Source organism: Ailuropoda melanoleuca, chromosome 6 (genome assembly GCF_002007445.2).
Source record: "Ailuropoda melanoleuca isolate Jingjing chromosome 6, ASM200744v2, whole genome shotgun sequence".
NCBI lineage: Eukaryota > Metazoa > Chordata > Mammalia > Carnivora > Ursidae > Ailuropoda > Ailuropoda melanoleuca.
In genome coordinates this window covers 127,696,237-127,718,619 of record NC_048223.1, presented here as the reverse complement: position 1 = coordinate 127,718,619, position 22,383 = coordinate 127,696,237, and the positions used below count along the sequence as shown (strand labels likewise).

General features: G+C 45.2%; 1 protein-coding gene across 4 annotated transcripts in view; it reads right to left on the bottom strand.

The window, feature by feature from the left end:
* MGMT (O-6-methylguanine-DNA methyltransferase) overlaps window positions 1–22,383 on the bottom strand; it is a 291,274-nt gene that overhangs the window by 46,755 nt on the left and 222,136 nt on the right. For all 4 annotated transcript variants that reach the window (XM_034663435.1, XM_034663436.1, XM_034663434.1 and 1 more), the window contains one exon: window positions 981–1,141. In XM_034663435.1, the coding sequence (XP_034519326.1) occupies window positions 981–1,141 (161 nt within the window). The remainder of the gene's footprint in view (window positions 1–980; window positions 1,142–22,383) is intronic.

Here is a 22,383-nt window from a genome sequence, read left to right as displayed (position 1 = left end):
TTTATTTTAAAGATGTACTTATTTTAGAGGGTGGGGTGGAGGGGCAGAGGGGGAGAGAGGGAGAATCTCAAGCTGACTCTGCACTGAGGGCAGAGCCCAATGCGGGGCTTGATCTCACAACCCTGAGATCATGACCTGAGCCGAAACCACGAGTCAGACGCTCAACCACGTGAGCCACCCAGGTGCCCCCAAATCTACCGTGTCTTATCTCAGGGTAGTTTTTCCCCTTGAGTATACGTGTGCGTACAACTTTACATATTTGTGCGCACAGACACATGCATTTATCTTAAAACGAGTATAAAAAATCACTATGCAAAATAAACCTCCAGTATGTGTCTAGAATAATTTTAGTTGCCATAATTAAGGTCCAAAGAAGAACTTAAAAAGAAGCATCTGGGAAAATGTTTTTTTGGTGACCACAGACCATGTGCCTTAAGCCTGCTACATTTAGGCAGTAAGCTCTCAATGTCTGCTTTAAGAACACAGGATCTAACTGTGGCAAGTTTGAGGAATTAGACTGAAAACTTATCCAAGACGACACAGTGCCGCTGCCCACTCTGCTGTAAATGTCACCAGCCGAGTTTATGGAAGTGGCTGATTGTCCATGTACAAGCCTCATTTTCTGTGCTGTTGGCAAGCAGATAGTTTAAGTTAACAATAAGCTTATTGAAAAATTCACTGCTATTGAGATGTGTTCCTATTTAAACCTTTCAGCCAACAAGAGTCAAGAGTCAATCTGCATGCATCATTTTTACTGCCTTTGCCAAGAATTATGTGACCACGTGCCAAAACTAACACAAGCATTTGGAATGGGTGGAGATGGTGAACTCTTGTCCTTATAGTGTGGCCGCATGCTATCTCTGTTTAGATGATGTAAAAATACCAAGTCGGTGGAGTCGATATCACGGGCTGTGATGTAAGTGACAGTTAATCAGTCAAGCTCCCTGAGCGAAACCCTATGAGGCGGTGGACTTACTGACCTCGCTGGAACACGGGATGGTGAATCGCAGGCAAAGGGAGGCCTGGGAGGACCTCGGGCTCATGGAAATAGGCGTCCAGCCAGGCCGCGCACTGAACCAGGGGCTCCGTCATTTCCTCTGGACGGCTGAGCAGCTCAGGAAGAGTGGGGGCCTCCACGGGTCTGCAAAAGTGATAACAAGAGAGTAAAAACCTCAGGCCCTGCGTCCACACACGTGAAAAGCAAACAAACGTCTACTGTGCCCGCATGGGTAGATATCTGTAGCAGTCTCCCGAGTATGTGTGCCCACAGCTGCGGAGCGGTGGGCAGGTGCCTGCAGGAGGGGTGGGGTGCCTTCCAGCCATGTTTCCACCTTTAGCTTTAAGAAATAACTCATCTTTGAAAACAAGAGGCAATTCCAGGAGGAAACATCCTAGTACACAGGCTCTGCTATTTGGGGCTCTGAACGTCTGCAGCCGTGCTGTGAAGCAGGACGTGACACAGCCGGGATGACAGGCGCAGAAGCAAGCCCAGTGGGAGTGGGGCTGCCCCTCTGTAAGGCTAACAGGTGCACGTGTGCCCCTATCGTTCGTCTGTAAAATCACCATGTCTTATCAAAAACGTCTTCCAGAAATACTACCAAAGTAATTAACCTGCATTTTGATCACCCTGTCCCTCCCACTGAATTTCAACAGAATAGCATGTTTAGGATTTTCTACTGCTTGGGGCTGCATTCCAGGGGATTTCCTCGGAGTCTGCTTTTGGTCCACGGAGTCTCATGCTCCAGAGTGTCTAATCTGTGTGTAGGTCCTTCTGCAAGGCTAACGTCAGTCACTCTGCTCTGGCTTCGGTTTTTGTTTTGTTTTTTTCCCCCTCAAATTCCCTTGTTCATTCCTTACGGTCACTTCTTCCTTTTATCTCCTTCAGTTTAAACCAACATACTTTAGACTCGATTCAGTTTGTTCCTTGCCCCCAGGGTCTCATTCCTCGTCTGTGGGATCTGGTAGCTACCGCTCACAGAGCTGACTTACCTTCGGCGGCTGCTGAGTCTCTGGGGATTGGCTCTGCTGGACTGAGAAAACATCCCTGCTTCTGAGCCCTACAGTTTTATGATGGAGCCAATCTTTATTTCAATTTCCTAGAACCCCACACCCACAAAAGCACTGGCACCAGGTCTGATTTCTTCAGCTGACTTCCCTTCCTCACCTTCCAAGGCCCTGGACAGGTGGCAGGCTTCCTGGCAGCTTTCTGGGCCTGGAGGGCAGAGTCTGTCTAGTATTCTCAGATACTGAATTTCAGGGGTAGGGTAGCTGCAAGCAGCTCTTCCTGACCCTCCGTGCCTCACTCTCTGTGTGTTAAGGATGGGCACACGTGCACCAATCTACAGGCTGTCTTTTTCGCCTCGTATCCACCACCCTTATGAAGGTCTGGGTGGAGAGGCCACCGCTGGCTCGGCTCTGTGGCCCAGCACAGCGATGACAGTGTGACTGACACCCCCAGGAGTGCAGGCCTGGCCACACAAAGGACACCAGCATGCACGGGCTGCTGCAGATCCAGAAGCCTGTGCACTGCATGCTACAAGCTGCAGAGAACTGAAGACCTTGAAGCAGGTCTTACAAGGGATCCTGTGCTACAGTCCAAGTCTCTCAGGCACAGCGTTCTGTGGAACTGAGAGTCTCCACTGAGGTCCCTGGATCTTTCCAGAAATAAGCTTCCCGGGATGAGATGCACAGAAATACCCTTTCTACTGTTTTTCCACAGAACAGAAAGTGCGTCAGGGAGAGAGTTCTAGCACTTGCATGTGGACAGTGGTAAGTAAGGAACGGGGCAGTGAAAATTAGAAGAAACGAGTCCACCGAAGCAACCAGCAGAGAGGGACAACAGATGCAAGCCGGCCATCCTGCCGACTCATGACTGGACAGAGCAGTCTGGCCTTGGCCGAGGCCACACTGCCACCTTTGCGGGATCTCTGCGGTAGGAACTCACGTGGAGGGCCCTTGGTCGGCCTGGACCCCAAATCAATGGAAGGGCTGCACAGGATGTGCTCCATCCACAGGCACCCGGGAGCCAGTGGAGCAGAGACGTTGCTGGGGGTGGAAACGCACCTCCTCCCTGCCCTGATTTCTCTCTCCATCAGGACATCTGGTCAGGGAAGGAGTCGAACTTCCCATGCCTGGCTTAAACGTTACTCAACTTGAGAGAGAAATTCTAGTCACTGTTGTCGCACCGTTCTTTCCGTACTGAATAAAAGTGCACTAATGATGCTGGAGAATAAAGGTGGCGAGGACTGTCACATGCTTTGCCATCCCGCTCCCAGGGGTGGAGGGAGAGGGGGCAGTGTTCTAGGGTAAGCCAGGGCTCCCCTCCCATGAAGCAAGGCCAACGCCGCCAGGGTTGGTGTGGGGAGATGTGCAGCTCGGCCACAAAGGCCTCAGCCGCGAGCAGGCAGCAACCTGCACGTGACGCTTGCCCAAATGGGAGATGAACAGAGCTAAGGTGCCTATGTCCTCACCCTCAGCCCATGGGGGACTTCCCTCCCAAAGAGGCAGGAGAGGGCCAGGGACTGCCTCGAGAGCCCACGCTGACCCACCCGCACCCGGCTTCTCCTGCAGCAGGCCGCAGACGCTATCAGAGCTTGTAGGCTGGGCTCGGCCACCACACAAACGGGGAATGGGCTTCCCTGGGCCACAGGACATACACCACAGGAGATGGGGCATCTTAAATCGAGCGGCAGGGGCTTCAGTACCCACTAGCGACCCTCTTTGCTCCAAGACTTACACCTCCTTCCTCAGACGCCCCTGAGTGGAACAGGGGCATCTGGGCATTGGAGGCACTGACCGGGCTGGTAGCCACGTCCCCCACGTGGCTAAGGGACTAGAATGGGAGCTGTGTCCCTACTAGCATTTCCCACTCTTAAAAGGATATTTGAAGAATTTTTATAGTAGTAAAATTCATCTTAAATTGATTTTTTATGCTTGTGCTAAAGATCTCAACCTCTGATTTACTCTGTAGGTCTCCTTTTTAACTCTTTCTCTATTGGCATTAGGTAACTATTCATGGGTGAAATGTAATTAAACAGCTTTGCTTCTGAAGCAAGGATTTATGATACTACATTTAAAATGAATGGCATTAAACACACACATAAAACCAGATTTTTAAAGCCATGACACAAATTTCCATTTCTACAATAAAACGAAATTTATTCTCTGCCCTGCCCTCCCCTCCAGCCTGGCTTCGCACGTCCCTGTGTGAGCCGCGGTTGCACTTATTACAGAGGAATCTCTCCAGGCTTCCCCACGCACCAGCCCCAAAGCCCCAGTGATTACAGGCTCCGTGGCCCACGCTCCCTTCGATCCCACATCTCAGCCCTTCCCGGGAGCCTGCCACCCAGCCACCACGGAGACGCACACACCGGTCTGTGGGCCAGCGCCAGGCGTGGGAGCCCAGAGCCGGCAGCTGGCCCACAGGCCACACAAGAGCAGACCCTGTCCTGCTGTCAGCGGGACTTGGAGGAAGGGACACATCAGAGTCGCCCTGCCTGAGACCTTCCCCCGGGTGCCACTCATCATCAGCAGGAGTCTCCCCGGGCCAACTCCAGCACACTGGAAACCCCCCGCCCCCGTTACACCCGGCGTGAGAGGGCTGGCCAGCGGCTGAGCGAAGAATTCGGCTTTGTCGAACTTTTCCACAGAGGGGAGTGGAGAGCACTGGGCACACGGCAATAAAGCAAACACGGCATCCTACGTGGTTTGGCTTAAGGGATTCCTGAAGAAACATGCAGCTGTCGGCAATCCCCAGACAACAGCCCTCAGGGGAAACCCCTGGAACGCCAGTGTGAACGAAAGCCCCCAGTGAAGTTCTCCCGCAGCCGTGACCCCCTCCCTTCTGGGGCTTGGAGAAAGAATGTTCGGTGAACTATTTCAGATGTCAGATTTGTCCTTCAGCCCAAATCAGGATGCAGGAGAGTGGGGAAGCGCTTGAGAACAAACTTCTGAAACGTCTTTAAAGGTGCAGGGATGCCTGACATCCGTACATGGAGGGGAACCCATCACTCACAGCGTTACACATACGAACCTAAATGGCATTAGCTGGAAATCTGTCCTTCCTGCCTGCAACGCAGCCTGCGTTTCAAGACGAGGATTTCAGGTAGAAAGTGAGGGGACAGAGGCAGCATTACACTGGCGGCAGCAGGCAGACAAGGGGAGTGGACCAAGTTTAAATGGAATGGCCCCCCTGGACTGGGTTCCGAGCTGTCCATATGCTTCACGGAACCCATCGGATGTAGCGCCCCCAGCCAGGTTGCACACACTGGGCTCAGGCTGGTGGCAGCTGCAGAACCGGGCGTCCCTGCTGGGCAAAGTGAGCCAGGCCACCAGGCCACCAGAAAGCAGCGCCCAAGGTCTGCCACAGCGTCGACTGGCACGACACGAGGAAACCTGGAAGAACGTTCCTGACCCCACATCCTCCAGCGTCTTCCCATGCTGCAAATTTGCTCAACACTTTAAAAAGCAGTTTGGCAGGAAATTTGGGTGTTCAGGTTTGGGGCGCCTCAGGACTGCACTGGTAGTAAAGAACCACTAAGTCTTCATTTCTAAATGAATTCTATTTCCCAAAGACATTAAAATGTCATGTACTTGGCTTAAATCCCATTTGATGTAAGAAAACAGGCCGAAAGTTCTAAGCTCCTCACATGCGATTAGCTGCATTCGTTACACCAGGGCGCGGACCGCGGGGCACTCAAAGACCTCTCTTTTCGGCCCCAGTACTTTTCCAAGATTTCTCTCTTCCTAGGATAAAACTGAGTCTTACGGTTTGGGAACACGAACTGCTGATGCTAGAGGCTCACCCACGCAGAGAGCTCCAGCCTTAGAAAAGAGCTCCAAAGACACGTATTCTTCGGAGTTCATCTGGAATCTGGCAGCGAGCTGACCCAAGCTGTGTCCCTTAGCAAGGCTGGGAGATCAGTCTGTGGGAAAACGCACGGACAGCAGGGTACAGCCTGTAGTGGAAGCCAGAGCCTTAGCCACACACAGCATTTTCGACACCCTTACGGTAAAAAACATTTCCCACGCTGAGCTAGAGAAGCAACTCTCCCCGTCTCTGGGTCTAGGACACAGTGCGGACTCCAGGGTAAAGCACCAGACCCCACAGCCTCAGGAAGGTGCACGTTTTCGGCAAAACCTTAAAACTACAATAGAGGTGATTTTAAAACATATGGATCCTGTTGCTAAATCTCACTGATAAATACACAATTATGTCCAATGTAACAGATCTCTACCAGAGTCTTGTGTTTGTGTCTGACGGATTTGTCCTGCGTTTAAGTATACCTTCTTGTTAAAGCTCAGATGCCCTTTTTTCCAGTGGTAGAATGGAAGACATAAATTATGCTACCTACCATCAAAAAAGATCTTTTTTTTTAAAACAAGGATGCTGAATAAAGATTCTAAACTCTATAATCCAACTGAATTTTACGGCTTGATTCCATTCAAAATAATTATCAAGGACCCATTATGTCCGCGGCTCACCCACAAGAGCACTGACGCGGTCTGAAGCACAACCGGCGAAGGTAAGACGCACAGGCGGTGTCAGCAGCCTTCCCCTCGGCCTTTCGGACAGCCTCACGTTCCTGACGCCCTTCCCAATGAGGGCTTTCACAGGCCGTCTGACAAACGGACACGTCCAGCGGTGGCTCTGTGATACAGCCTGCTGGCCAGCAGCTGTCACGCAATACGGCCACGCGGGTGTGAGGGGCTCTGTGCACTGATCTGAACTTCTAAACCGGGGGAAGAGGGGAAGGAGGGGAATCAAAGTGCTGATGCTGGTACTGAGAATGTGGGCCTCCCACAGAACTGAGTCGGAGATGAACAAACGCCTCCGGACAGGGAGCCTCCCCGCGGCTGTGTCCCGTGCAGTCCTCATGGCTGGGATGTCACCCACACGGCCCTGAGAGCACCGCGCAGTCAACTGCGAAGGAGAAGGGAGGACGTGAACACGAAGTACCGGCAACATACTGAAGTTTACTCAACCAACAGTAGACGCCACTCGTGCACGTGCTCATCTGAGCGGGGGTAAGAGCTGCCACTACTCCCAACGCATGCGTTTAGGGACTAACTTTCACGTGTTGGGTTCAGTGTTTGTTTTCACAGGTCACTCTCTACGAAACAGACTTTGGTACCATTTGATGGAGGGCAATCAGTAGCAGAGGGAGCCCATGCCCAGTCCAGACAGAAGTCACGAGGACGGCTTCGTGGGGAAGGTGGTACCTTCAGCCATTCCTGCAGGGGGGCTAGCTGGAGTTCTGACAGGTGCTTTACACACGCCCGCTGAGCTTTCACAGTGTGATCCAGAACAAAGATGCACATAAATCCTGCTCCTTGCCTCGATGCCCTCCACTCCCAAAATCACACACCCCCAAATGAATTCTACGTTTATGATCCTATCATAGGCCACCAATGGTTTGCGACCCAAGGTCAACAATAGGAGGAGGAAGAGGCAGTAAAATTTAACTGGGCCTCAATTTACTCACTTTCTGGGTGGTCACAGGTATGTTGCTTAAATTGGATATCAGTTTTTAATGGGCATCCTAAGCCCTCAAAATTTGGGGCTCAAATAATGTCAGAACCTAAACAAGACCACAGAGGAATTTATGGTAGTATTTTAAAACCCCCTCCAAACCCAGAAAATGTTATGTAAATTTTCAACTCCTCAATACAAGGTACAGGTCATAAGAACTATATACTTTTTTCTTTTTGAAAATGCTTCTTAAATACATAAGCAATAAACCATTTTGAAAACACAATTTAAATAGTATACTTGGCAGAACAGAATGCCTTAAAAAAGCCTATTTACTTTCTCCCCTAAATGTTCAAATTGTTAAAAGGAAAACTGTATTTTATCAACACTTTAACATATCATTAAAATCTCTACTATTTGACAGATGAAGATAAAAACACCCCAAAACTATAGATGAATTATCAGGTCCCTAATGATTCCAAAACAATTACAGGATACAGAGCAATCTAGTTAAATTTTATTCAAAAGCTTACTACACTTGTGTTTTCTTTTATTTTTCTATCAAGAAACCCATGAGGCTTAAGCACAATTCATTATGTATGAGACCCCACTCGCGGTGCTTGACTGTTGATTAATAGCAAAGTTTGCTGTATGTACATTTGCAACATTAGATGCATACAATATGCTAACTTATTCTTTCACTGAAACTAATTATTTACAAAAATGACTACTTGAGACTACAATTTATTAAATGCATGCATCCAGTCTCAATTTGGCCCCAAAAGACGGCCTGGGATGAAGATCTTTTACTTGATGTGACAACTTCTAGAAACGCTGTTATTAATATTGTAAATGTGGCAAATAAAGAGTTCAAATAGCCTTATGTCTGTGTTGCATTTGCTTTTCACCACTGAAGCAGGGAGCAGAGCAGCTTTCTACCAACTCACACGAGAGGTAGATTCCTCTTTCCCAGCTTAATTTAGCTTCTTATGAATAAAATGCTTACACATTAGCAACGAAATAGTTTAAAAAATAACTAACATGAAAGAGGAATAAAAAATCCTAATCAAATTTTACTTAAGTAGATTACAAGCCTGTCAATAAGAATTTAGTTCATTTGTTGAAAAATATCTGTAAAAATATAATTTTTAAAGAGTCATTTCCATTAGTCTCATCAAATTATTGGTATTCCCATATGGGTACTACCTGCCCCCCCCCCCACAAAAGATCCTCGGGGTTAGGTAACTGTGTGTTATTTGGTAATTCTCTTCATTCCCAGAAAAGAAGGGACAAATAGGAATTGGTCCATGAACAAAAATTATAGAAGCCTCATCTTCACATCCAGATTTCAAAATGGGGTATCTGGTCAACCACAACATCTTCAGGCCAACTCTATAACTCATGTGGCCCAGGGCAGCAGCGACCTGCTCTGAGCATCCTCTATGGTCTGGTCTCTCTCTACCGGGCCAACCTGCACTCTCTCTATAGCTGCCCCTTCCAATGCCCTCAAAGACTCTATGTGGCCTTGCTCTGCTCTGCTAAGGGTGTGTGCCACTGCAGGCTTAGGAGAGACAAGACAGGAATCAGACTCTTTCCTTCACATGCCAAGATAAGGAAAATCAATGTCTGTGTCCAAACAACAGAATGATAGTGCAGAAAGTCATTACATGCTACTAATTGCTCTGTGCCATTAAATTTTTGCACGGACACCTAAAAAAAGACATAGGTTTCCAACAAGGGATTGATCTGGGATATAAGATTTTAGGGACATAGAGGAACTGAAACATCAGTGAGAGGGCCTTTGCTCCCTAAAACAAACAGGTGTTAAGAGGAAAAGAAAGTAGCATGAGAATGGGGAAATCTCAGGGCCACAGTCAAGATGGGTAAAAGATGATTGGCTTTCTAATGTGCAATCTGATATCCAAACTCTCTCAACACATTCAAGGTCAACCAGAGTCAAGGCAACTGACTACAGAAGTCCCTGTTGAGAAAATGTCTCAATGTCAGACCTTCATTACCCAATCTGGCATTTTGGAAAGGAGGGATCCACTGAATAAAGGTGAGAATCAGCTACAGGGAAACAAGTCAACAAGTCAAAAACACTTGGATAAAACTTCACAGCTGCTAGTTACTGAGTGCCTAACATGTGCCAGATATTTAATTAAAAAAATTTCCATATTTATTCCTTCCCATAACCCCTGAGGGAGATATTATCTCTATGTTCCAGAAGACGAAAGGGAGTCCAGAAGTTATGTGACAATAACTTAACCAATGCATAAGGGATGCAACTAGGATTTGAATTAGAGTCTGTCTGATTCCAAAGACCTTAATCTCTGGACCACCTCCATGAATCCACAGTATTCTTGATCATCTCTGAAATGGAAACAGTCACTCCTTATAATATCAAGTCCCTATGTTTATATGCTCTATTCTTGATAGCATATACCCTATATAGCATTTGGATTTATTCTCTTACATTTACATAACTTCTATAAAGTTCCCCTAATCCATAAAACTACACCCAAGGCCCACTGCCCTATCAATTCAAAGACAATGGGAACCTGAGTGTCGATTCTAGTTCTTTTATATTCTAGATGCTTCCAAGAAAAGAGACTAGGTGCCCATACTATAGGGTCTCAGGTTTGTAGGGAGTGGCCACTGGGCATTACTGGTCTCTACCCTTAAAAGAAGGCCATGTTTATATTTAAATGCCTCGATGACCACTCCATACAACATTCCTTTTTACAGGTAACAAGCCTAAGCCTATGAATATTCCGGGCCCGTCATCTTCCCCGCACTCAGCCCTGTAGAAGCAAGGCCCAGGGTGATAAAAGCCATAGTATTGTTCTATGTGGCTTGGCAAACCAGCAGGCCAGCCTTTTTGCTAGGCAGATGTCAGCCTAGGTCGCATGAAGAAGTCAGATGGATGGGCTTCCCACAAAGGCTGCTCCAGGTATTTGAAGGAAGAGGCATGCGTTGTCCTGCCTCTCGGCGCTGGGGTCCTATCTGGAGCATCACTGGTGCTCAGCGCCTGTGTGCTGAGTGAACGTGTAACCAAGACGCAGTGGTGTCAGCACAGCCACCATTGCATGTGCACTGAAAACACCTGCACTTCAGATTTCATTTTTCCAATGAATAATTTGCTGAAAACCATTCCCCAGGGGGAAGAAAAACCCACAAAGATTTTCTAAACAGTGAAAGCTACAGTTCTCTGCCTTTTCAGATTTTGTAGCAGACTGCCAAATAACAAAGTTTGTTAAAGCCCAGGGACGGGGCATCACTTCCAATTTTGCTTACTTTGATAGGACTCTCCAGTCAAAACCTGGAAGTGTTTCAGATTTTAAGACACAAAACTGAGTGAGTTTCCTTCACGGCAGCTCCATTCCCCACTCCTGATATAAGGCAATCAACTGCATAATGAGATGAAACACAGGAAAAACGAAATTAAACAGCATACTTAGCTCTATCTTCATTCTTTGACTATAGATAAAGGTTGAATTCCAGTGACTACACACACATTCTATGAAGGCCACTTATGCTGCCCCTCATTTCTCCATTAGGTTTTTCAGTCTTCCAAGAGGTGGCCATTAGATCATCACAGAAAGAGGGAAGAGGTCTAGTAGGGAGAACTCCCCAATTCCCACTCCCCACCCCCCGACAGGCAGAAGGCACCAGCAGACCCTCTGCAGTCACTGTCTGGGGGAAAAAAGACATGAGAAGGAAGACCATTTCCAGGAAGCAGGCACACACATGCCCCTCTCACAGTGATTAGGAATTCTAGAATGTGGGGTGAGCAATGAGACAGAGCATCCCAGATGCAAAGCATGTGACAGGGATGGCAGGATGTGCGTGAGCTTGGGAAACCAAGGCCCTTCTTGAGGTTCTCACACCTTTGGTACTAACAGGACTAAAACATACCCACCCGTAATATGGTTGACAAAACAGATCTCCAGATAGCTTCAAGACTAATTTGTTGTGATGCAATTCAGGAAAAAAAAATTATTTTGCATCTTAGCAAGGAACATGTCTTAATTTGAATGTGAAAATAATAACTGAATGTTCTGAAGACACTACTTGTCTTCTTTCCAAAAGGGCTGACCTCCGCAGGGTTTGGTCCCATTAACTTGTGTACTGGGCTCGTTAATAAATAATCCTGCCACTAAATTACCTGTCTTGTAAATTGGTTTGTACAGTTCTAAATAAATAATAGGTCGTTCCCTATTATCAAACACAGTGGAGTTTTTAAAGAAAAGCATAGCCGATGACATAAGAGAACACTAGTTTCATCTGGGAACAGCCTTCTGCAGCTCACTTTCTCAGAAAGCCTTTGCTATTTATTGTTGCAGCTGGAACACGTTAGCTGGTGAGCATGGCTGAAAACCCTCTATTTAATATCAGACAAGTATATTGACTATACATTAGTGGCCAAAAAAATCTTAAGCAACTATTAAACGGACAGTTAATGTAATTGTATTTTAAAACACTGAGGTCATATTTAATTTTGAATTGAAACTCTTAAAATGCGCTTTCTGGCAAGGATATAGGGTAATAAAACAATGTTAACTACAGAAAAAAAACCCCAAAACTCACATTATTAAAATAAATCTTTTTTCCAGAGTACTAATATTCGCAAGAAGTAGATTACGAGAAGCAGCAAACATTTGTACTTCTTCAACAAGTACTGTCACTGGCACTGGAAATCGACATTTTCAATTTGAAGCGTGATTCACTCTGAACAGCAAGCCCAGATGCCATTTCCCACCCCCCTTACTTCTGGGAGCTGGCTGCTCTCCCAGCACCCTCTGCCTTCCTTCCAGGGGGCTCAAACTTAGCAACACACCCCGAGGTCTTCCAATCCCAAGTCCACCAGTAAAGGACCCAATTACGCTCAAGAGCAGGAAGTAAAAGTAAAAAGGGTGGGGGGAAGTTTAAAAGGATGAACAGAGGCAGGGTGAAGAAGAGAAAGAAAGGAGTAGAAAACATTTTAGCTGCAAAGCCAGCCAATTAAAATTCCCTTTGGAAGCACCAATTTCTACTCAGAGAAGGTTGGAAAGTCCAATTTTATATGCCTTTTTCTTCCTCTTAAAAAATCAATACAGCCCTCTGGGAGGCTGTCACATTTGCAGGCAGGCGGGTCTGTGGACCGTAAGCTCCATGCCTGGACCCGGTTCCCAGCCCTCCCAGGGGAAGAGAGAAGGGGGTGTCACAGGGTTTTCCAGGAAAAACAAAGCAGCATGTATTTGCAGGTGTTCTGACAGCCAGGACAAGGGAAGAGGCCCTGCGCGTAAACCCTGGAGCCAGGAGGTAGCACGTCAGATTTGACCCCTACACACCTCTACCCCGAGAGCTTGAGAAGAGCAGAGGGGGGTAAAGAGACAGAAGACCTCACTGAAAATCTACCTGTTGGGAGCTTGAAGAGAGAGCATGTTCTCTCTCTGCTGCCCCCCATGCAGGGTCACCCAATCCCCATGGTCAGACATGGGGCTCTGGGCTGCCTCATTCTGCCAACCACAAATACAGAGCAACTGTTAATGCTCTGGAGTCTCTCTCCTCTTCTCTGGTCCCAAATCTCTAGCTCCCTCCTCCTTGAACTAGGCCTTATTTCTCAGTACAGATGTCCCTCTCTGTACCTGCAACAGCATGCTGACAGAGGCCTCAAGTTTGCTCCATTCTGAATTTAAGTCCTTGGCTTAGACTGGAGTCTCAGGCCCTAGAATTTTGGGATCCTTTTCTTTTCAAAACTCTAGTTTGAAAAACAGTAACTTGAACTTGTATGAAAAACCTTCCAATTGTGACACCCAATTGTAAGAAGCATTTTACCTTTCTAAATAATGAGTTATTTACTCTTAAAGATTTTAATTGCAATGCAAACATAAATTTTAAAATCTCACAGAACTCACAGATCCTTGGAAATGCAAACTCCCTCATTAAGACTGTGTTCATTAAAAGACCATCAACTGAATATAGACTTCTATATACTTAGGATGCTATATATGAACCTTACGATAATGGCAAATCCAAAACCTATAACAGATGCACAAAGTAAAGAGAAAGAAAGCCAAACATGACAGAAACTTATCAATCACAAAGAAAGAGATCAAGAGAAAAAAGGAACAGAGAACTACAAAAACAACCAGAAAACAATTAACAAAATGGCAACAAGTACATATCTATCAATAATTACTTTAAATGTAAATGGCCTAAATGTTCCAATTAAAAGACATGGGGTGGGGGGAGTGTAGATAAAAAAACAAGACCCATCTATATGCTGCCTATAAGAGACTAACCTCAGACCTAAAGATACATACAGACTGAATGTGAAGGGACGGAAAACATTTACCATACAAACAGAAGTGGAAAAAAAAGTCAGGGTAGCAATACTGATATCAGACAAAATAGACTTGTTTTAAAACAAAGATGGTAATGAGACAAAGAAAGGCGTTATATAATAATAATGGGATCAAACAAGCAGATATAACAATTTTAAATATCTATGCATCCAACATTGGAGCACTTAAATACATAAAGCAAATAAACTGACAGAGGAAGAAACTGATGATCATACAATAAGAGGGGACTCTAACACCCCCACTTCTATCAATAGCTAGATCATCAAAGTCAATAAAGAGGCAGCGTCTTTAAACGACACATTAGACCAGATGCACATAACAGATATATACAGAATATTCCAACTAAAAAATTATTTTCAAGTGCACATGGAATATTCTCCAGAACAGATCACACGTTAGGCCACAAAATAAGCCTCAATAAATTCAAGACTGAAATCATACCATGTATCTTTTCTAACCAAAATGGTATGAAACTGGACATCAATCACAAGAAAAAAACTGGAAAAAACACAAACACATGGATACTAAACAACATGCTGCTAAACAACCAATGGGTCAATAACGAAATCAAAGGAGAAAACAAATCCACAGAAACAAATGAAAATGAAAACACAATTGTCCAAAATCTTTGGGCCATAGCAAAAGGAGGCTGAAGAGGGAAATACACAGTGATACAGACCTACCCCCCAAAAAGCTCAAACAACCTAACCTTAAAACTAAAGGGACTAAAAAAAAAGGAACAAAGCCTAAGGTGAGTAGAAGGAAGGAAACAATAAAGATCAGAGCAGAAATAAATGACAGAGACTAAAAAATGGAAAGAAAATGAAACCAAGAAATGGTTCTATGAAAAGATAAACAAAATTGATAAATCCTTAGACTCATCAAAAAAGGAAAGGACTCAAATTTAAAAAATCAGAAATGAAAGAGAACTGACATCACAGAGATACAAAGGATTATAACAGAATACTATGAAAAGTTGTATGCCAGCAAACTGGACAACCTAGAAAAAAAATGGATAAACTCCCAGAAACATATAATCTTTCAAAACTAAATCAGTAATAAAAAATTTGAATAGACCAATTATTACTAATGAAATTCAATTGTTATTTTAAAAACTACCCCCCCCAAAAAAAGTCCAACCAGATGGATTCACAGATTAATTTTTACCAAATACGTAAAGAAGAGTCAATACCTACTCTCCTCAAACTATTCCAAAATAGAGAAAATAGAGAAAAGGAAAGCTTCCAAGCACATTCTATGAGGCCAGTTCTTATCACGATACCAAAACCAGATAAGGATGCCACAAAAAAAAGAGAACTATAGGCAAATATCCCAGATGAACAGATGAAAAACTCAACTCAACAAAATATTAGAAGGTCACATTCAACAATACATTAAACAGCTGATTCACCGTGATCAAGTGGGATTTATTCCAGGGATGCTAGAACGGCTCAATATTTGCAAATCAACTAACATGATATAACCACATCTACAAAAAGAAGGATAAAAATCATCTCAGTAGATGGAGAAAAAAACTCTCAACAAACGAGATTTAGAGGGAACCTATCTCAACATAATAAAAGCCACCTATGACAAACCCATAGCTAAGATCATATTCAGTGGTTAAAAACTGAGAGCTTTTCCTCTAAGATCAGGAACAAGACAAGGATGTCCACTCTCACCACTTTTATTCAACAAAATAGTGGAAGTCCTAGCCACAGCAATCAGACAAGAAAAATAAGAGGCATCCATGTTGGTAAGGAAGAAGTTAAACTGCCACTATTTGCAGATGACATGATACTATACATAGAGAACCATAAGACTTCACCAAAAAACTATTAGAATAAATGAATTCAGTAAAATTGCAGGATACAAAATTAATAGAAATTGGCAGTGTTTTTATACACTAATGACAAAGTAGCAGAAAGAGAAATTAAGAAAGCAATTCCATCTACAACTGCATCAAAAATAATGAAATACCTGGGAATAAATTTAAGCAAGGGGGTGAAAGACCTGTACTCTGAAAACTATAAAATGGTGATGAAGGAAACTGAAGAGGACACAAACAAATAGAAATATATTTTATGCTCATGGAATGGAAGAATATTGCCAAAATGTCCATACTATCCAAAGCAATCTACAGATTTGAAGCAATCCCTATCAAAATATCAACAGCATTTTTCACAGAACTAGAATCCTAAAATTATTTGGAACCACAAAATGCCCCAAATAGCCAAAGCAATCTTGAGAAGAAAACAACAAAGCTGGAGGTATCACAACCCCAGATTACAATATATACTACAAAGTTGTAGTCATCAAAACACTATGTACTGACACAAAAACTGACACACAGCTCACTGGAACAAAATAGAAAACCCAGAAATAAAACCACAATTACATAGTAAATTAACCTATGACAACAGAGGCAAGAATATGCAATGGGAAAAAGTTTCTTCAACAAATGGTGTTGGGAAAACTGGACAGAAACATGCAAAGGAATGAAACTGGACCACTACCTGGCATCATACACAAAAATAAACTCAAAATGGAGTAAAGACCTAAATGTGAGATCTGAAATCATTAAAATCCTAGAAGAGAGCACAGGCAGTAATTTCTCTGATGTCGGCTGTAGCAACATTTTTCTACATATGTCTTCTAAGTCAAGGGAAATAAAAGCAAAAATAAATTATTGGCACTACATCAAAATAAAAAGCTTTCACACATTGAAGAAAACCATCAACAAAACAAAAAGGTGACCTACTGAATGGGAAAAGATATTTGCAAATGACATATCCAATAAGGGGTTAATATTCAAAATACACAAAGGACTAATACAACCCAACCCTAAAATAATCTGATTAAAAATGGGCAGAAGACACGAATGGACATTCTTCCAAAGAGGACATCCAGGTGGCCAACAGGCACATGAAAAGATGCTCAACACCACTCATCATCAGGGAAATGCAAATCAAAACCACAATGAGACATCACCTTAAAGCTGTCAGAATGGCTAGAATCAAAAACACAATAAGCAACAATTGTTGGCGAGGATGTGGAGAAAAAGGAACCCTGTGCACTGTTGGTGGGAATGCAAGTTGGTGCAGCCACTGTGGAAAACAGTGTGGAGGTCCCTCAAAAATTAAAAACAGAAATATCATATGATCCAGTAATTCCACTACTGGGTATTTACCCCCCCCAAAAAGAGAAACAGTAATCTGAAAAGATAAACACACCACCCCCATATTGAAACATTATTTACAATAGCCAAGATAGGGAAGCCACCTAAATATCCAACCATAGATGAATGGATAAAGAGGAGGTGGTAGATATATACAAAGAATATTAGCCATAAAAAAGGCGATTTGCTATTTGTGTCAACATGGATAGACCTAGAGAGTATTATGTGAAATAAGCCACACTGAGAAAGACAAATAATGTATGATTTCACTTACAAGTGGGAGTCTAAAAAAAAAAAACGAAACAAATGAATAAACAGAAAGCAGAATCAGACCTATAAATACAGAGAATAAACTGATGGTTGCCAGATGGGTGGGGGGTTGGGCAAAATGGGTGAAGAGAAGGTACAGACTTCCAGTTATGGAGTGAATAAGTCATGGGAATAAAAGGTGTAGCACAGAGAACAGAGTTTCTGTACTGCAGAGTAGTGTAACAGTGTTGTGTAGTGACAGATGGCAGCTACACTTGTGAGCAAGCACAACGTACAGAGATGCTGAATCACCATGTCGTACACCTGAAACTAACGCAACGTTGTGTGTCAACTGCACTCAAGTTAAAAAAATGAAAAATACAGGTCATCTAGCTAAATTTGAATTTCAAATCAAAATTTTTCTGTATAATATTTGTACTAAAAAATGATTCACTGTTTATCAGAAACATAAATTTAACTGGGCATCCTGTATTCTATCTGGCATCCCTACACTAATCCCAATAGGATGCTTAAAAGGTATTATTTAGTGTTGATAAAAGTGGAACAAATGGATTGAGATTACTGCTTGTAACAAGTTGTATCCCCTCTTCACGCAAGGCTTACGGATCAAGGTTCTGCAGCTGCTTAGGATACAAGTAACGGGAAACTGTAGTACGACTACATAAAAATGGGAAGAACCAGCAGCCTTATTCTCACCTAAAAAGAAAAAATGCTATAATGCTAGAAACAATCACATCTGTTCTGGCTTTCTTACTGTCTCAGGTTTGTCAATGCTCAGGAGACCACATGACAGGCCGGGTACAAAAATAATCTACCAGAAACTAGAATCCTACAGGCAACTTGGTTTTTCATTGGTGTATTGATTGTGAATATCTATCCATTTTTGTGTACAGACGCCTGGATGCTACTTGCCTCGGCACTGCCCGGCTTTGCAGAGCGCGCGTTCGCTCCAGGTAATTGATCGCAGTGCCCATCACTGCCCACGCTGGGAACGGTGGATGGGCACAACAAAGGAATCCAGGGTCCCCGAAGCTTCCCCAGGAGAGACCGCCTGCATTTATACAGTGTGTCCTTCTGGGCCAATTTCATGCATAGAAGGGAACTGTGAGTTTCTTCTTGCTTCCACTGCAGCCCCTTAGCTCAGGCCCCCGGCTCTTGCTGGGTCAGTACCACAGCTGCTACCTACAACACCTCCTTGCCAACAATTGCCCAGCACTTAAAGCATCGCTCAATGCTACTTTTGTCCGCACACAGGATTTTCAGTATCTCCATGGTCCAAACCTGGCCCGGCAGCTGTTTTTGTAAACCAAGTTTTACTGGAGCCCGACCATGCCCACGTGTTTGTGTGCACAACAGCAGAGCTGAGGAGTGGTGGCAGAGGTGATAGGGCCTGCGAGGTGTTTAATATCTGGTCCTGCACAGGTTTTCTCCAGATGGTTCCTTGTCACTCCGCTCCAGTCCTCCCACATGTAATGTCCCCAGATCCAAGTGCTTTTCTAAACCCGAACGTAAGCCTGAGTTGAAGCGCCCCTCCTCCAAGTGCACATCCAACCATGCCAACCCCCATCAGCGGGCCCCTGGGATAACTAAAGGACACGAACCACAGGGCTGGTGTGGGTGCAGGACCCCCGTGCACTGGGCATCACGCTAGGCGCGAGCAGGTGAGAGTCCGCATTCTGGTTTCTTTCAGAAAGCTGCCCCAGCTGCCCATCTCCGCTGACCTCCGCACCAGATCCTGCATGGAGTCCTCCTCTTGATTCTCTCTGTGCAACCCCCCCCCCCGACTACTGGCCGAGGTTCTGTGTGGACTCAGCGCCAGGTGTTACTGGGCAGGGGAACGCAAGTGACAAACAGGGTCCACTGCCCCTGGGCTCCACCTAGCCAGCTGCCTGCTCTGAATGGCCACCTGGGCGCTGGTCATCGCCTCCAATTCAATATGCCACGTCACCACAGCTTTCTCCCGAAGGCAATAACACCTCCGGCTTCCCTACTGCTATTAATGATGGCACTAAAATTCTCACCCACGTATGAAAACCCCTGGAAATATGGCTGGGTTTGGCTTTGTGATGTCTCACACCTCTCTTCCCTTTTGTTACCCCCGCACAGTTCCCACCCGCATCCTACACAACCACCAGAACCTCGGAACTGTCCTGGCCCCACTCTGCTTCCACCCAGAGAACCTGCCGGAACCAGGCAAGTCTTCTGAAAACACGGCCTGGTCGCAGTCACCATCCTGCTCGCACGACTTTCCCGATTCCTCATCATGCACACAGGATCAAATCCAAATTCTGCATCTGGTGTTAGTCAGACCCCCCCACCCTCTGCCAGGCCTGGACTCAGGCTCACTCATGAGGGATCCCGAGCTCCCGTCAAACTGGCCACAGCCCTTTGCTGTCCTGCGCTGTGCCTTCCCACCCTGGGACCTGCCCCTTTCCCGGTCTGACCTCAGCCCAGGGAATGGGCCCCACTGGCTGGTGCTGCTCCAGCTCTCCTGCAGTCACAGGCTTATCTAGACCCCACGTCAGACCACCCCAAGTGCCACTGAGTGATCTTACCCTCCACCCCCCCAGACTCAGCGCCTGACGGCTTCTACCAGCATGACCCACGTGTTCAGGCATCTCTGTCATTCATGGCAATGGACACCTTACTGCCTTTTGTGAAGGGCTCATGATGGTTGGTGAACTGTTAAGTGAAAATTCACGATGATAGAAAGTGAGGCCAGGAGGTATTACTGAACACACTCAGAAATGATTTAAGGGTTACTTTAGGAATATACATAAATAATTTGATGTATTCTTTTGCCTCACTGTACTCCTGCTAAGATTTTGCTTTCCATCAACTTCTTCATACATTCTCTAAAAGGCTTAATAATGGACTTAACGGGTCCAGCCACATGCAAACACAGGACAAACTTCCACGGGTACAAGCTGCTTCAATTACGTGTCTCTGTTTTGATCAAAACCTGAAACATCTAAGAAATAGTTTTTTTTTTTTTTAAAGATTTTATTTATTTATTCGACAGAGATAGAGACAGCCAGCGAGAGAGGGAACACAAGCAGGGGGAGTGGGAGAGGAAGAAGCAGGCTCATAGCAGAAGAGCCTGATGTGGGGCTCGATCCCACAACGCCGGGATCATGCCCTGAGCCGAAGGCAGACGCTTAACCGCTGTGCCACCCAGGCGCCCCAAGAAATAGTTTTCTGAACCAGATCCGCAGAAGAAGATTCCACAATTTTCAGCTTTAATTCCACCCAGAGCGCAAGATTCAACAGACTTGCGTGGACTTAAGACCTATCTGGATGAGTCTGCTATTTTATCATAGAGACTTGGTATTTCTCCACTTATATACCATATGACCAATTGCGTCAGACACTATGCAGTTTCAGATTTACCAGAGCCCATCATCTCCTCTCCTCGGCTTTGCTGGCCCAGCAGAAATCCCTGGGGCTGAGCGTCTGAAGTCACACAGCACGAAGCAACAGAGAGCAAACTTGTAAGCTCTCAGCCCACTGATCAGAGTGTGACCAAGAGCTCAGCCAAGTATCTCAACTCATCCAGCAGAAATGGCCCTCTGCCTGGTGTACAATGTCTTCAAAGAGCTGGCGTAACTACCCGGGAAAATAGACTAAAAAGAGTACAGAAAAGGGGTGTATGCTTGTATTAGCCGACAGATCTGCTCCACCATGCTTCCTTCCTTAAAACGCTTTAAAATATTAAACAGAAGTCAGACTTGAAAACAAATATTCACAAGTCCCAAGCTACTGTCCCCTTTTTGGTACCCATGCTACTCTCACTCCTAGCTTCTGAAGACTGAACATCTTCCTGCTAATTATTATGTATGTGATTAAACAAACTAACCCCCATTTCCAGGAATTCCAAACCAGAAACTCTGGCAGCAGTTGGGTCTGCAGCTGAACTCCTCAGCTCGGAAAAATTGCAAATCACCCCTCTTGCCATCTTCAATTAAGTATTTTATGGAAAAAAAGTGAAATAAAATACACTTACAAGAAATGTGTGACTCTGCTGAACATTTTAAGAAATGAAGGCTCAAAAAGAAACAGATGTTTCTTCCTAAAAATACCCACCCCCCAAAACTATGTAATACTGAACCACTGCATTCCCAAGCTTCCAGGAAACGAGATGTTCGTTAAGTGACACTCAGTACAGTTGTCTCTCTTCCAGGGACAGAAGCGCATACAAGTTTCCCATTCACTGAACTGAACGGGCATGGCGCCATTCCTCTCTGGTGCATGTACACTTGCTGACTATCTACCATTTACGACACACTAGAAGTTGCTAAGGGGGTGGAAGGATGAATAGAATACAGCCCACCACGTCCCCCACCAGCTGTGCCAGGCAAGGACAGGAGGCTGTAGCCTCAGGACAACTGACACTCGGGGTCTCCGCGGGAAGGTCCTGAGAGAGAACCCCTTGGCTCTGCCCGCATCCGTGGTCCAGAAGGTGCCACCATCAGCTTGGAGGCCAGGACATAAGCGCTTTCTCTCTTCTCACTCAGTGCTCCTCCTTGGTGCCCTGCACTTGTCCTCACTTGTGGTAGGCCGTGTATGCCAGGCAAAGAGAAAACATCACTCAGGACAGGCAGGCCCTCAATAACAAAGATGAGGCTTCCTGTCTTCTTATTCATGTAGAATTATCCTCCAGGTCCATCTTAATGGCACCTTGGACGGGGATTTAAAGATCCTGGTTTTCTTTCTTCTGACTCTAACAGAAGCGTAAAGAACATCCACTTCTGGAAGAATGTGCTTGTGTTCACTTACCCACCAGACACCAGGGCTTCCCAGAGCCTGCCTGGTTCTATTGCTTTGGACATTAAGTCTGAAGAACCACCAACTTTGTCAGAAGAAGGTTAAACTTCTGAAGCCAGAGGAGCAATTCTGTTTATAATTGACGTTAAAAAGTGACACGAACTGGATGCTGGATGGTGGGAGAAGCTGCCATGGTGCATGGTCTTAAACTTAAGAGTAACCAAGGGCAAGGGGAGGAAAAGGTTCACTGGCCGATCCTCAGCACTGGGGGATAATCACATACGGTAGTGCGAAGAGAACAGAAACACGCCCTCAATTAGCTGGAAACCGGAGCCGAGTCAGACCTGTGC